At 45.7% G+C, this 16,208-nt stretch overlaps 1 protein-coding gene across 1 annotated transcript in view; it reads right to left on the reverse strand.

Annotated features, from left to right (window-relative positions):
- Nucleotides 1-16,208, reverse strand: part of LOC309528626 (uncharacterized protein) — a 62,604-nt gene that overhangs the window by 17,991 nt on the left and 28,405 nt on the right. Inside the window, exons 24-32 of the mRNA XM_082216220.1 lie at nucleotides 13,738-15,501; nucleotides 13,174-13,254; nucleotides 11,827-11,913; nucleotides 10,370-10,464; nucleotides 9,544-9,629; nucleotides 8,792-8,858; nucleotides 7,996-8,141; nucleotides 6,614-6,769; nucleotides 319-5,460 (exon numbers count right to left, since the gene is read on the reverse strand). Of these exons, the coding sequence (XP_082072346.1) occupies nucleotides 5,222-5,460; nucleotides 6,614-6,769; nucleotides 7,996-8,141; nucleotides 8,792-8,858; nucleotides 9,544-9,629; nucleotides 10,370-10,464; nucleotides 11,827-11,913; nucleotides 13,174-13,254; nucleotides 13,738-15,501 (2,721 nt within the window). The 3' untranslated portion in view covers nucleotides 319-5,221. The remainder of the gene's footprint in view (nucleotides 1-318; nucleotides 5,461-6,613; nucleotides 6,770-7,995; nucleotides 8,142-8,791; nucleotides 8,859-9,543; nucleotides 9,630-10,369; nucleotides 10,465-11,826; nucleotides 11,914-13,173; nucleotides 13,255-13,737; nucleotides 15,502-16,208) is intronic.

Consider the following 16,208-nt stretch of genomic DNA (forward strand, 5'->3'; position numbering starts at 1 on the left):
TCCTCTGGCGCCCTTGGCGAACCCTTCTTAGATCTGAGGCTTTTATTTGAAAGCAGGACTCTGCTCTGGCACGTGTGAATCAGTAATCAAAGCAGTGCCCTTGAGCAGGTGCAGAGTGCCTCCCCCACCCTAGGGCAGGGCATCCTAGGCGTTGATGACAGCTCTGCATTGCAGGCAGAAATGCAATAGGTGAAGCTTTCCTGTATCTCCTTATAGATAAATGTTGCCACACACTTTTTAAAATGGTTTCCCTTCCACGCAGAATAAACACAGCAGTTGTAGTTCAGTAACATCAGGATGACTAAAGGACCTCCACACCTGGAGTGGACGATATCAGGCTAGAACTGGACCAAGGGCCTCTTTTAGTTGAAGCCAGCTCTGTACATTGGAACGCAGTGGCTTCAACAGAGACTCTGATGCTGAATGGGGAGCAGCATAGGCTGAGGCAGCCTGAATCAATGGAGCAGGAGAAACCCTAGCAGCAAAGTGTTAACAAAGTGCTGTCTCCTCTTGCCATCTCATGACCTTCATTTCCTGTTTGGGTGCAGATAGCTTGTAGCCTCTTGCCCTCTCTTACACTCTGGAAATCCTGATGCAGGAGGCCCTGCTTCTGAAGGGAAGAGGTGTGAGCACAATTGAATTTCAAAAGAGAGGTGCCAGAATCTCACCTGGAATCTCCTATATCCTTAATGCAAAAACTAGGAGGGCTGCCAGCAGAGAAGGAAAGGTATAGGCCTGTTTGTTCATCCTTGGACCAATGGCAGCTCTCAAGGGTATCAGGCTCCAGTTCCTTCACCTCACCTGCTCCTTAACCTTTTACTGGAGATGTGAGGCAGGGGGTGGGCTTGGTACCTTCTGCATATGAAACATGTGTTTGAGCATTGAGTCAGGCTCCCTTTGTTTCCAAGGTTAATCAACACTATGGACAGCCATGTAGACTTGGTTCAGAGGCTTTACATTAGGGGTTATCAGTACAGTACCTGCCTTTTCTTGGCGTCCACCAGTTCCCCTCCACTTGCTGAAATTAGGCTTGAAAGAAGCATTCTGTTGTAGCCAAGGAAACAGGATGAGATGGGTGTGTGGTGCCTGCAAATTTGCCATCAGGCTCCAAACGTTTGGTGACTCCTAGCCTATATGCACCATCACTTGCTAAGCAGGCCTTGGCCCCAAATTAAACAGTAAGAACATAAGAAGCTGCTATGGTGTTACTATGGCATTTCTGCACCTCTAGTGGCACTTTCAGAATGCGCACACCTTTTGGACTAGTGTCTTTGCGGAAATGGAATTAATGTAAAACACAAAACATGACCACGTCAACTTCATTAGTGCTGTTAGGGATAACAGAAGAAGCCAACCAGCTTTTATGTTATAAATAATTGCTGATAGTGGTGGTGTGTTTAGAATTTGCCAGGTGTTTGCGTTCTGCAGATAGATTATCTGTTGACTCTTGGTATACTTATGTTTGGACAGTGGTGCTAACAGAGGAAAATGACACGTCAAATACATGCTAAGGGGAAATCAGACCCATTATCCCTCTATGCAGCTTGGCAACCACTCACCTCACATAGAAGCAGTGGGATGGCCAGATATGGAGACCACCTCAATCAAACAGAGGACTTTGGAAAGACTTAGTAGATTGAAGCCGTTATGATTTGCCATGGTCTGTGCTTTTGCACACATTTTCATACCCCTTTGATGCACCTTGTACTCTCTAAGTGGGACAACCACCAAGTTACTTGTCACTGTATTCGCTTGTTAAGGTTTGGAAAATTAACAAAAAAAGACTATTTTTAAAAGAAAGAAAGAAAGAAAGAAAGAAAGAAAGAAAGAAAGAAAGAAAGAAAGAAAGAAAGAAGAAAAGAAAGAAAGAAGTACCTGCTGGATCAGGTCAATGGCCAATCCAGGCCAACATCCTGTTCTCACACTAGCTAACCATATGCTGATGGGGAAACCTGCAAGGAGGACCAGAGTGCACCAGACCAGAGAGCATAGCTATTACGCTTAGTAGTTACTGAGAGCCTTATCCTCCATGAATTTGTCTAATCCTTTAAAAAGCCACCCCAAATCCCCAAAAGCAGCATGGATAGCAATACAATGGTAACAAGAGAGCTGGGAAGTTAGTATTCTATAAAGCTAACACAAGCCACTGACTGGTCACACAATGATGACTCTGCAAAACTATACTATGGAACTAGGGTCCTGCCCATGATGATGCTGCAGCCACCACTCTGGAGTTCTCACCCATGACTAGAAGCAGCACTCCGGAGTCTCAAGAAGAGATCTGTCTTTGCTCTGGTAAGCAGAAATACTTTTAAACTAGTGATACTACCAGTGAATCCCAGACTTTATATATGTGGTGCATCATGTATGTTCTCTACTTCTAGACTAATGCATTCCTGGAGTACACAACTCGGGGGGGGGGGGACATGTGCTACAGAAATGTGTAGTCCTGAGATTGCTTTTGTTACAACAGTCTCACACACCTAATCCCTCTGGAATTTTCTATGCAGGCATGTATAGCTTGCAGCCTATTGATGTTGTTTGAAACAGGCCGGCCCTATCATTAGGTAAGAGTGAGGTGGGTGCCTCAGGCAAGTGGTACTGGAGGACAGAGCCTGCCCTGCACTCTCTAAGCTGGCCTACTGCCACCAAGGGCAGTCAAGGACACGGACTCACTGCCAATGTTGAAATCAGTATTAAATTGCCAGGCTGGTTGGCTTATATGGACAGATCTTGTCCTTCACCTCTTGCAATAAACTGCCTTTTGCTAACCCTGGCAAACTGGGTTTTTAAACATGTGTTTGAACCGCTTAGCTCCCATGCGTGTCTCTCTCTCTCTCTCTCTCTCTCTCACACACACACACACACACACACACACACAAAAGCTATGGTGTGATTCTGGAGAAAAATAATGAACAGGCAAAAAAATTAACTGCATCATTTCCCACTACTTCCCTGTTCTTAACTGCCCTCCTGAACAAATCAGCTTTTCAGCCCTTAAGAGGGTGTTCACTACAATTACTGTACATGCATCTTTCTAGAACATCTAGCGAGGAATAGGTAGTGTAAGTCAGAACTGCACCAGACCAGAATATAGCCAACAAAACTGCAGTGCAGACGTGCTCCATGTTTTTCATGCTGCACTCCTAGGTTCTGCATATTCTGCATATTCAGATTCATATATTGTCTCTCACTACTTCATCTTTTCAGATATAAGAAAACATTTCCGTCTGCAGATCTTAAGAGGCTGAACTGCCTTCATTAGATGGTTACAGATAATTAAAAGCCCCTGCCTTTTAGAGCGGAGCTGCTTCCAGCTCTCCAGGAAACCAGTGCCAATTTCAGCTTAAACAGCAGCTCTGATTGCCACTTTGCTCTTATGAGTGGGCTGAACAAGTTGTCACTGACAGCATGAGATGATTAAACAGGTGTGGCCCACTGCTGGTTGCTTAAAGGCTTCCTCACATTTGATATTTATTATTATTATTACTACTACTAGTAGTATTTATACCCTGCCCATATGGCTGGGTTTTCCCAGCCACTCTGGGTGGCTCACAGCACATATCAGAACATACTAAAATGTCCAACATTAAAAATTTCCTAATACAGGGCTGCCTTCAGATGTCTTCTAAAAGTCAGATAGTTGTTTATTTCCTTGACATCTGATGGGAGGGCGTTCCACAGTGTGGGTGCCACTACGGAGAAGGCCCTCTGCCTGGTTCCCTGTACCCTCACTTCTCACAGTGAGGGAACCAACAGAAGACCCTCGGAGCTGGACCTCAGTATGATGTTTGATGTTTTATTTTGTTTTTAATATTTTGTTGGGAGCTTCCCAGAGTGGCTGGGGTATAAATAATAAATTCCCGCACTTCCTCCCATTTGAGAACCCGCCATCATTAAAGGGACAAGCCACCTGTTGTTTTCCAGATATCATTGGACTACCACTCCCATCGGCCCCAGCTGGCATTGCTCAATGGACAAGGAGTGCCAAGTGTGCTAAGGAGCCTTAGAGCAGGGTTATTCAGCAGCAGGTTCACTGACAGACAGTTAAATAATAACTCCGTAAACTCTATTACACTTTGAAGGAAGGCACACAGACAGCCAACTGGTGTTTTAATGTGGTGTTAATGTCTCTTGAGGAGATGCAACTGACCATTTAACAAGTCTCATTTGCTGCTGCATTAGGCATCTTAGTGCAGGAGAAAAGAAAGCAAACATTAAGGTTTCTTGCGCCCACGCACACACACAAACACAGTGGAGAACTCACCCTGTATTTCTGAACCATAAAAAGGGTAGGTACAGAAAAACTAGTTCCAAAAGCCTTCACAAACCTTAATCCATGCCCATTCTAAATTAGTAATGTACCAATTTGCCCAAGAAATAATTCCTCTGCTCTGGACTCTGCTGCAGACTTTAGGACTGACTCAGGTTTGCTGACTATCCAGAATAATCCTTGGCCTGGCCTCCGTGTGTGTGTGTGTGTGTGTGTGTGTGTTGACATGTGCATTTTACAGCAGATTGACCTGCAGAAATCAGGAGATTACACATTATCCCCTGCTAATATCTGTGAAGGCACCAGGTCAAGTTAAAAAAACAAAAGGCAACCCTATATGCCTGCGTAAATAACATAGTCAGGATAATTGGTACTGAGAAAGCGCTTCCTTTTTTGATCCCATCATGAGCCATGCAAACATTTGTTAGGAAGGAAGAGAAGCAACATGAGTCTTCCACAAACCCCTGCCTTGAATACAAATACAGTATTAATATGTATGTGCCTGGGAATGTATTACCTGATTTCCTATATTAGCTTGTATGTCAAACAAAGGCTGTGCTCTGTGCTTGTAGAGAAAAAGCCCATGGTAGTTGGAATATACTACCCTGCAACAGTATGAATGAAGTGGGGTGGTTTTTAACTTTAATTTTCTTTCTCCCTGAAGACCTTTGGCCCTTTCAGCTGCTATTCCCTGGGGTTGCTGCCCCTATCAGGGTTGAGTTAAATGGCATAGGGGGCTGAGGAATAAGGGATTGTTTCACTGTGCAGAGCCTACCAGTCCCACCTCTCTCACCCGACCTCCTTGGGAAAAGAGAGAGAGCAAAGGTCAAGCAATGGTGCAGCATAACAGTGTGTCCTGGTAGCCATTGGGCCCAGTCCTGGGAAGGTTCAAGCGCTTGCATGCAGCCACAAATCCTACTCCTGGGCCGAGGAGAATGAGCTGGCATCTCAGTCTTTCTTCCCAAAGAACTTTCTGAAGACAGATTTGTTCTTCTGGCGAGGCGAGGTGCCTTGGCTCCTCTCGCCCAAGGCTTCTCGGGCGCCACCAGGAGAGGCGATGAAGGAATGGCAGCGAGGCCTGGGAGGAGTCGGTACCTGCTCTCCAATGTACAGAGTGACTGAGTAGCTGCTGCCAAGGCCCAAGGGTTCCTTGGACACCGACAAAGGTGTGATCTTCTGGTACGTAGCTGGGGAAAAAATGGAATGGAAAGGTTGCACAGCAGCACCATGAACTGAAAACAAGCAGCAGAACGTGCCAGAGGCTGGTTAACAGTCTGTGGTACACACAGTTGTTTTACTCCAGAGTATCACGTTCATCCCATCTCTTAAGTAAAGAGAGGAGAAGAGAATTCAGGGCAGTGTTTGAACTGAGGCTTATTATGCCTCTGCCCCAGGACCTTTTCTGGTGCCAAGGCTCAGCCATGGAACATGTGATGTACTACTACTACTACTACTACTACTACTACTACTACTACTAGACCACCTTGTCTCTGAGTATGTTCAAAATATGCTTTCCCCTCACCAAGGAACGTCTACCTCCACCCACAGTTCTGGTCATTATCGTTCAAGCCCTAAATGGCTTAGGACGAAGACTCTATTGTCCATACAAAACTGTCCCATTTTCTACATGCTGTGGGAGAGGCCTTTCTTTGTGGTGTCTGTCCCCCCCCCCACACACAAAGTACACTAGGTGGGGACAAGAGAAAAGGGCCATTCCTGTTGTAACTCCCAGGATGTACAATTCCAAGGCCTGTAGGATTAAGCACACACCATCTTTGTTTACTTTCTGGCCGTTGCTTGCATACTTTATTGTTTCTGAAGGTCTGCATTTTATGTGATTCAGGCCCTCCAGAAATTGTTTTTGGAAAATTGTAATATTGCTGTTTCTTCTTCTTTTAAAATGTGACTACTTTCACTTTGCGGGGGCGGGGGCGAGGGACAAGGGATGTGCTATACATATGTAGTGTCTGCACAGCCTACAAAGGTAACAAGCTTCAACTTCAGACATGTGCCATTGAGTCAAAAGCGTGTTGCTGACACCTAATGGCGACATTAAGCAATGAACTTGTTCCTTTGAGAATAACCGTGCTTTGAATGAATGCAGCCAAGCACTGAAAATAACATAATGATATCATGCTGGGTACACAACAGACTGGATTTAGTCAGAGAGATTTCAGCTGCATTTGAACAGAAGTCAGTTGGCAAAGGGCCAAACTGAGCAAATGCAGAACATGAGCAAATGAACAAACTCAGATTTCCCTGTACAAACAGGCAGAGGGGTAGAGATAGCCTCAACCCCAGTTAGTAACCCATTCTTCTTCAAGGTCATACAGTATGTACCTGAGGTAAAGGAATATGATCGCCTCTTGTTCGCCACTAGCCCATAGTCCTCTTCCTCAAAAATGTAAGGTTCCTGCGACCTTGTAGATGCTGTAGGAGAGCACTGCCTCAGACTGTGATCTGTGGTAAAAATGGCAGCAGATTTCTGGCTGTCTTCTAAGAGGAGAGAAAAGAAGAAATCAAGGATGTGACACAGAGGCAGACCTCCAGGGATTCCTTACTACTATTTTTATTTATTTAACTGAACTTACCACATTATACCAAAGTCTCAAGATGATTTAAAATAATGGACCAAAAAAAAAAATCAACAACAATAATTTACACATTTAAAAATGCAGCACAGTCATCAAAATCACAAGGGTCACAATAAAATCAAGGAGCCCTCTCCCCTGGCTGTCTTAAGCAGAACCAACATCAACAGCTAGAAATATTCCAGCAGCAACAGTGAGGTGCTGCTCTTCTTTGTCATGGCCTTTGAAACCTTAAAAACGTATTTTAGGACCCACTCTATGCTCTTGATGGTCAGCTGTTTTTACTGTTTGTAATATTGTTTTTTTAAAAAATTTTTTGTAACCTGCCTGGGACTTCATAGTAAAGGGCTGGTAACAAACCTAAATAAAGAAAGAACAACAAGGAGAATATCAAAGACCTGACAGAAGATAAAAGTCTGTGCCTCATACTGTAAATATCTTAACATAGTCACTAGGCAAGCTTCATTTGGAAGAGCATTACACAAGGGGGGGGCACCACTGAGAAGGCCCTCTCTCTTGTTGCCACCATCCAAGTTCTGCCAACAGGGGCACTCTGAGGAGGGTCTCCAAAGAGTATCTTAAACTGACTGAGCAGGCTCATATGGAGAAAAGGGTACCATGAAGTATTGGGGTCCAAGCTACATAAGGATTTATAAGTTAAAACCAACGCTTTGAATTAGGCCCAGAAATGTATCAGAAGCCAGTGCATGGAGTAAGACCTACTGGAATGCATTCAGATTGTCTGATCCTATTGGCAGTATGGTTGCTGAATTCTGCACCAGTTGCAGTTTCTGGACCATCTAGAAAGGCAGCCTCATATATAATGCATGTAAGGAATGCACTTGGGAGGTTATGAGGCCACAGACCACCAAGGCTAGATTATTTATGTCACGACATGGATAGCTGAAGCTGATAGAAATAATTCTGCACCACAAGGCTACATTTGCCCCCATGGACAGCAATGGACCCAAGAGTTGCTCTAATCCACCAACCACATCCTTCAGGTAAGTGCAACCCCCTCCCGAATTGGTTGCAGAATCATATGAGACTGCTCAGTCTGGAAGGCCACAGGTCCCCTACCCCTGCTTTAAAGAGAACCCTCAAGAAACTGCGAACAGCCCACACACACACCTGTCTGTGATTCTGCTGGATCCAATAGGTCATCTTGATTTTCGTAAGGCAGCTGCAGCCTGACACTTGATCTGGGTAAGAGTATGGCCTCTTGGCTCTTGGCTGTGAGAGGCTGATGAGGGCCAAGGAAGTGAGGAACTCCATGGCTAGGAAAAAGAATGGAAGCAGCAGAAAATAGAGAATTGGTCTCACATACCCAGCTGCACAGGGCTATGCCAAGCTAGAGTAAAATTCAGTTGTAGCAAAGGTAATACAAGCCACCATAATCACAGACTGGGTCTAGAATATCTAAATGGGACATTTGATGTACCAGTGGTTTCTACACAGCTGAGAAAATTCGGCAGATTGCACAATAATGGGATGTGAACATGTTGGGGGGTGGGGAGCACAAGGAAGTTGCTATCACTAATAAAGGCAGAAATTAGAGCAGAGCAGCAAGGGGCAAATGGGATCACTCCTAAACAGGATAACTAATGGCCTCAGCTCAAATTGTCCTACATGCACTTCTAAATCTTAAGCTGCCCTTAAAAAGGGAGAGAGAGAAGAAAAAGAGGAACACATACCAATTTGCATTCCAAAATTTGAATTTTGGTTTGAATGCATACAAATCCCGAAACCTGTTTTTTTGTTTAATATGCTGAGTTTGACAAAATAGCACCATATGATTTATGAGAAGATCTACTTTCCACTGGACAGGAGTCCTTATTAGGACAAATGTTATGAGAAGAACTTTTTAAAAAGCTAGCCCCTGCCCCCAGCAAATACAGCTGGATCAAGCTTTGCTTATACTAGTTACCTAACAGCAGAGGTCGTCTCTTGGGCAGTCTGGGAAGCTGACTGGAAAAAGTCCACTTCAGGTAAGCCTTTGAGGAAAGAGAAGCAAATACTGAGAAATGGCTTTTGAAAATCAAGAGTGTTGTTCACCCAAACAAACCTGAGGCATAGGTCTGTTCCACATGCTTGCTGCCTTGCAATAGAGAGTGGTAGTCTCTGTGATAAGCAGACTTTTAAAACTACATATCATTCACCTGTATTGCCACACGCCCACTTGTTTCTGGGGTGTACACCTAAAAAATGCATGTGTACAGTAGCCCATAGAACCTACGGGACAGACTATTATTCTTTACACAAAAGGAATGGAGCCCAGGAGCCAACAGTTTTGCAGAAAACCTTGTAACTAAACTGGAATCTGAGCTCCAGCCTCCCACGTGCAAGTCCCAGCACGCTATGGGCCTTCTCTATGTCAAAGATGAATCCCCCTTCTGAACTCAGGTCTGACTCAGTTACAGTGGGAAATGTGGGAGATATAAAGTCTGGCACAAATATAAAACCAGTTACCAAAAACATGACATGGCATTGCTGCTTCTCTCAACAGTGAACTTGAGGGAAAACCAAGAGTGCCCATGTGAGCCTCTCACTCATGTAGACCACCAGAGTGGTCTGTAGGAGGCCTCAAATTACCTCTTGTTCCTGAGTGGTAACCATATCTCCTTCCCTTAGACCTCCAATGCCCCCACGGTCTCTTCCTTATAATTACTTCAGTCTTACCTGAGTTCTGCTGCAATTTGGTAATCCACTCCTGCATGAGTGGCTCAGTAGGAGCTCTAAGGAGGTACTTGGAGCCATCCTTCAACCTGGGGTATGCAAGGAAATCAGCTGAAGGAATTTGATGGGGATACAGATACAACAACCAGCACCAGCCTCAAATACCTAGCAGTCTAGGAGCTAGAAGCAGGCACCCTCCACAAAGATTTCTATAATCACCATTTATGCTGTTCAGGGGCTGGCATTTCATCCATGTCCCCACAATGGAACCCCAGCATGTTCAAGTCTTTCTTTCCCAGATTGATCAATTGATCTATCTATCTATCTATCTATCTATCTATCTATCTATCTATCTTACTGTCCTTCATCTGAGGATCATCGGGTCTCTTACAATATAAAAACACAAACATACATAACAACAAACGAAACAATATTCCCACCAGTTTAAAAGGCCACATATTGATTAATTAGTCAAACGCCTGGGAGAATAATGTTTTCATTTGGCACCTAAAGATTTGTAATGAAGGCTCCAGGCAAACCTCCCTGGGGAGAGCATCCCACAAATGGGGAGTCACCACAGAAAAGGCTGATTCTTGTGTTGCCACCCTCCAGACCTCTCATGGAGAAGGGCCTCAGATGATGACTGCAGGATCCAGATCAAGTCTTATGGGAAGAGGCTGTCCCTGAGGTATTACGGTTCTGAGTTACCTTTAGTTTTCATTTTAAAATCTGTAATAGTATTATTATTTAGCATTTATTACCCCTTTGTAGAGCTTAATGTACGCTGCATATATTATCTTGTGAAGGAAAAGAAATAGAGGTTACTCACTGTAGTGTGAAACAGTTGTTCTTTTTGATATACTCTGTTTCTAGGGTGCAAACGGCTCCACGGAGGTTCAGTGGCAAGGCCACTACAGAGCTCTGCTGTGCAAAGGAATGCAAATGATAAAAGTCCCTGGAATCAGAAAGTCACTGTTTTTAAGTTGCATGTCAGTACAAATCTGTATTTGTAGGACCCTTCTTGTTTCTGTTGTTTTAAACTGTTTTTAACATTGTGTTTTTAATTGTTGTAACTTAAGATGAAGGGTGCATAACTAACAATAATAATATTTTCACATGAAGAAGAGTTCAAGTGGAGAACCAGGGAGCAATGTCCGTGGCAAAGCTGTTCTTTCCGAAGTTATAAATTAGGGACAGGTTTTAATGGGGGGAAAGGCAGGCATGGCTGCTGAGTCTGAAGAAAGGGACTGCTTGAGTTTACTGCTCTGCCTTTCTTCAGCTGCATGCACACCATGCCTTTAAAGCATCCCCACCCACCAAAAGAAACCTAGGAAACAGTTTGTTCTGAGTGTATGAAACAGTAGGTCTGTGAGGGGTAAACTACAATTCCCAGGATTCATGGGGTGAGGATGTGCTTTAAAAGGCATGGTGTGCATGCAGCCTTTGTTTCTTCAGTTACAAACTGCAGGGCTCTCTTGGTGGTGGTGCTCTCACACTCTGAAGTGGGCTCCTATTAGCTACTTCACTCTTCTCTTTGTTGAGCTTTTCTTCTGCCAACGCTGCCCGGCGGTTTTGAGATTTGCCACTTATGACTAGACTTGGTTTTACTGTGATTTGTGGACGGTCTTTATTTTAGTTTTAGATGTAAGTTAGTCTTTACAAGAATTTCAAGTTCTATTTTGGCAGAGAATGTACTGAAGGTTTAGACAAAAATAAATGCAATCGGCAAAGTGTAGATGCTTGACAATCTATGCATGCCAAACATTCACAGGAGATGTCAGTAGGCGAAGGACTATACAGGATATGAAAATGCTGGAGGCAGTGTTTTTTTCCCTGGGGGGGGGAATGCAGGGGTACTCATACCCCTAAACATTTTGTGAATCTAAGTTTGGCCTGATTGAGGGGCTGTACAGTGGTACCTTGGGTTACAGACGCTTCAGGTTACAGACTCCGCTAACCCAGAAATAGTACCTCAGGTTAAGAACTTTGCTTCAGGATGAGAAAAGAAATCGTGCTCCAGCAGTGCAGCGGCAGTGGGAGGCCCCACTAGCTAAAGTGGTGCTTCAGGTTAAGAACAGTTTCAGGTTAAGAACAGACCTCCGGAACGAATTAAGTACTTAACCTGAGGTACCACTGTATTTCATTATGAGTAGGGAAATCGTGCCCCTAAACAATTTTTTAAGAAAAAAAGCACTGGCTGGAGGTATGTGAAAATGTGACACAGGCGTTACTCATACCCATTTCTTATCTCCATTTGTGTCTGGGCATCTCACTGCCTACCATTACCTTGAGGGTGTCTTTCTTGTCCTGGTAGAAACACAAAGTTTGTCTCATCAGTACTGTGTGGAATGTGTTCCAGGAACGACAATTTGCCTAGGAGAAGAGAAATGAAAAGATCAGATCTGAAGTAAGTGAAGAATTAAGGTTGGTTCATAGGGTGACCTGTTCGCACGGTTTCATGTGCATGAAGTCTCTATCTGCCTGTGCTTGCCTCCAGAGTAAGGCCCCTCCCTTCCCCTGGAGGCAAAGGTAGGCAACCATTGCCTGAGAGCCACTTCTAGCTCTTCAAAGCATGGGAACATGAACATTAGTGCAAAGGAAAAGTGAGCATCACCTTCAGATATATGGTCAGCTTACTCTGGACCTTATGTTTCCACCTCCTGTCTGCAGCAGCTACAGTTGGCAGTACAGTATAAGAATAAAATCCACAAGTTTTTCATCATTTGGAAAGGCCCTTTGCCTTCTGCACCACCCACACTGCGCTGGTTTAAGCCAGGCCAGTGATCCAGATCCTTATATCCACACCCCCTCACAGGCGACATTTGCCCAATGGGTGGGGCTATCCACCTGTCAATGACTTGATGACACAATAGTGTCAAGTGTCCTGTATTTCTCTGTGTCGTTTGAAATCAAATTGTGCAGACAAAATCTGCAAAGTGGCAACTAGCTGCCTTTCATCCAAACTTTGCCTTTACCTGCTCCACACCTGACTTCATGTGTAGGGCAGGTGGGCATGGCTTCATGAAACAGCCTCGTAGGCCTACAGACCGGAGGTTTTCCCACCCCTGGGTTTAGACATAACCATGGCTTGGTATTATGTGAATAAGCAGCAAGGAGCCTCAGTTTCACGAGTTCAGCCACCAAGCCTTGTGCAGATCCTGGCTTGGATCAAACCATAGCTAGTTTGTCACATGACAAACTGTTATTTATGCTTCCCCTGCAAATCAGGATCAAATCTTGGTTTGCTGTTATGCCTGAACCACCTCACTCAGAAGTGTTTCTGTGTGTGTTGATATAAGTCAGAGCTTTCCAAATTGTGTGTTGTGACACGTTAGTGGGTCAGCTGCAGTGTGTAGATGTGTCACACGAATGCTCCCTGCGCTGCTCCTGGGGCTGGAAAGGGGTTAGTTCAACCTCTGGCTTGTTAGTAAAACTGAATTACTGTGTCACGAAACGATGCATGTCTAAAAAGTGTGTCATCAACATGAAAAGTTTGGAAAGCTCTGCTATACAGGGCTAGGCTCTGTAGAAGTGTTACTGGAGCACCAATGAAGTTGTTTCTTGGTGGCAAGTCACTGGCATCCATATTCACATCCCCCTCCCTCACATAATGCCACGCAGCTCTGACAGTACCTTCTTGCCTCCTGCCTGCAACAGATGCTTCCTCTCCAAAGCTCCTTCCATCATCTGAAGCTCTAGTTTACTGGGAAGATTCTAGAAAGAGGCAAGCAACAATGAATGAAGCAACCACAACGAAAGCAGCAGTGTTTAAAATACGAAGGCATTTTAACACCACATTCCCCAAAACAGAGCAAAAAAGAAGAAGTGTACTTTGAGCAGTCACTGATTCATGGAAAAGACATACATTATATGGCTCATGCTAGGAAAGTGTTTGGGGATCTCTCTCTCTCTCTCTCTCTCCCTCCACAGTCAAATCAGGAACAGTACTGATGTAAACATCTCAAGGGTAAGCATCTCATTAGCTAGGAGATCTGTATCTCCTTTAAAAGAAAATACTCCACATATACGGAGTTGCTGGTTCCTGATAGGAAAAAAATACACATTTTAATAATTGTGCAATGAGAAACTGCAGATCAATGCCAGCAGTATCCAGGGACTTGAGGAAAAGAACAGTAAACACCTGGTTTCCAGGCATACAATCCCCACCCCTGCCCCATAGAAGCCAATGGTTCTGACCTTGGCCGTACTTCTGCCCTCTGCCTGAAGCTTCTGCTGGGCCCCTGGGCAGGTACTCTGCAGTGACCTCACAGCTGCAGCTACTGCCCCTTCTGATGGCTCCTGGCCAGAAGGCACGGGTGCCCGGCACCGACTCGGACTGTCACAACTAGTCCCTCTTTCTCCTTCAGACCTCTGAAGCAGCTGGGCAGAGGTGGGGAGCTTGAACTTAGCCACCAACAAATTGTCTGCCGCTGCCAGGAGGAGTCTTGCACCAGAGCTGTCTGGACTTTGCATCTTATCCACCTTTCCTGCAGGGCTGCTGTGGATTCCTGAGCTTTTCTTGTGCTTCTCCACATTGCTCCATATGGCCTGCAGCTCCTCTTCCTCCTCTTCAAACAACTCGTGGGCAGGGTGACAAGCCTCCGGCAACTTTGGCCCTTTAGTCGTGCTTCCTCCAGGAGCCGGGACAAGAGGGTCCAGCGCTGAGGGTGTTGGGGTGCCTAGTTCACATTCAAATACAGACAGCTTGGCAGGAGATTTGACCCCCAGGTGGAGGAACGAGGGCGAGGTTCTCACACAGCTTCCCTTTTCTTCTGCCCCATTCACAGCAGGGTTCTTAGCTTTGGCTATACTGGAAACTGCATCGGAGCTGCCTGTGTGCTTAGCAGGTGAGGGCTTCAGCTTCACCCGGGATGCTTCTCTGACTTTGTGGTCAGCCGAACCCTTTACCTGCGCCTCCTTGGAGCTGCCAGTTGTACCCAGTGAGGTAGCTAGTCTGTCCCACTCTATACCTATCTGCTCATGCAGGACACTAATGCGGGATAGCCGGTTCTGCTTGAAATCCAGGAAGTCATCATTAGGACTGCTCTGGCTATTTGGACTCTGCCTGTCTTCTCCAGAAAGAGCAACGAAGCAGGCCTTCTGCCTGCTGTAGCTTGGGTTGATGCTCACCTCTTCAAACCATGTGCCTCCTTTACCCTGGGGAAGCTTGTCACGAGCATCTTCAGGCCTGAGGGGCCTCTGGTGCACGACTGGCTGCCCTCCGAGCACCCTCTTTTGCAGGCTACTACCAACTTCCTGCACTTTTGCTCCAGCTGGGCTGCTCCGAGCTCCCTGGCAGACCTGGCTTATTCCCTTCCTTCCTGCTGCTCCCTCTTTTGCTACTCTGATGGTATCATGGATATTCCTTAGGACTGTGGGGTCCTTGGGGAGCTCCAGGCTCAGGACAGAACCGAGAGAAAGATGCTGGCATGTGTTGCTCATCCGCTCTGCCAGTGACGGGGGGCTTTTGAGACCTCTGCTCTCTCTTGGGAACACGTGACATCCAGATACTTCCCTAACCGAGTCACATTCAGCATCAATAGCCCGTGCCAATGGGTTCTTCACATAGTCTGTCAACTCTCTGCAGGGTGCTGGGCACTCTGCCTGCAAGGCCTGTGCCCTCCTGTTACCCTTTGGGGGCCAGGTGCTACTAGTGCTGCTCCTCTCCCCTTGCCCTGCCTGCAGGTCGCTTGGTTCGGTTCCCATGATCCCTTGCAAGGTGAGGAGCTGGGCATCTTCTGCCTCCACTCTGCCTTTTCTCTTCAGGCTCCGTAAGAAGCAGCTGGAGCTGATCTTGGGCAAGGTGTGGAAGGCTGAGGTGCCCCACCCAGGACTGGGAAATGGGGAAGAGTGAGCTCCGGGAGGCGTTTGCTTAGCAGGCTGCAGCATAGTAGAGCTTCCACAAACCATGCCTCCATCTCTGTCTCCCTCTTTCTCCTTCACGTGCAAATAGGTGCTCACCTGCGGAAAGAGGGAAGACCCAATGAGGAGCAGTCTTCAAATTGCACAAGGTCACTGGAGCCTCAACCTACCTATTTTGGATGCCACGGCAGCAAACTGACATGCACTAGCACATGCTCCTTTCAACTCAGCGAGTATACATGCATGCATGTTCATTAATCGTAACAGACACTAAGGTAGACTGTCCACAACAGGTTCCAGGATGTTAGGATCACTTTAGTTCAGTCCTAGGGAGTGGCAACAAAACTTCTGGCTTACCATGGTTCCAAGCTTACTACTGGAGACAACCCAACTCTGCTGGGCTTTCCAGAAGGGGCACACTGCCAACTTGCAAGGTTGCTAGATGCACCCCACTCTACTTCACGATAGATGATGCAGCCTGAAAAGAGGCTACAGAACTCAGTATGAAATATTGCAGTAGAAACTGAAGAGCCCAGCATGATTGGGGGGGGGTGTACCATGATAGCAGCTATGGGCTGTGCTACAGTTGAGGCCAGCTCAGGGCCAAATGAAATGTGCATGAAGAATCTTACAGTGTATGGTTTCAGATTGCATGTGGTGCAGATTGCATGTTCCTTGTAAAAAACAAAGAAACAAAGAAACCCTTCCTCTACATAGAAAGCTATCACAACAGGAAGAGAACTGGGCTTAAATAAACCCTTAGGCAGGGACTCAGCTAATACATAGAACACATGCTTGCAGAATGC

Source organism: Podarcis vaucheri, assembly GCF_965113315.1.
Source record: "Podarcis vaucheri genome assembly, chromosome: 3".
In the NCBI taxonomy this organism is placed as follows: domain Eukaryota; kingdom Metazoa; phylum Chordata; class Lepidosauria; order Squamata; family Lacertidae; genus Podarcis; species Podarcis vaucheri.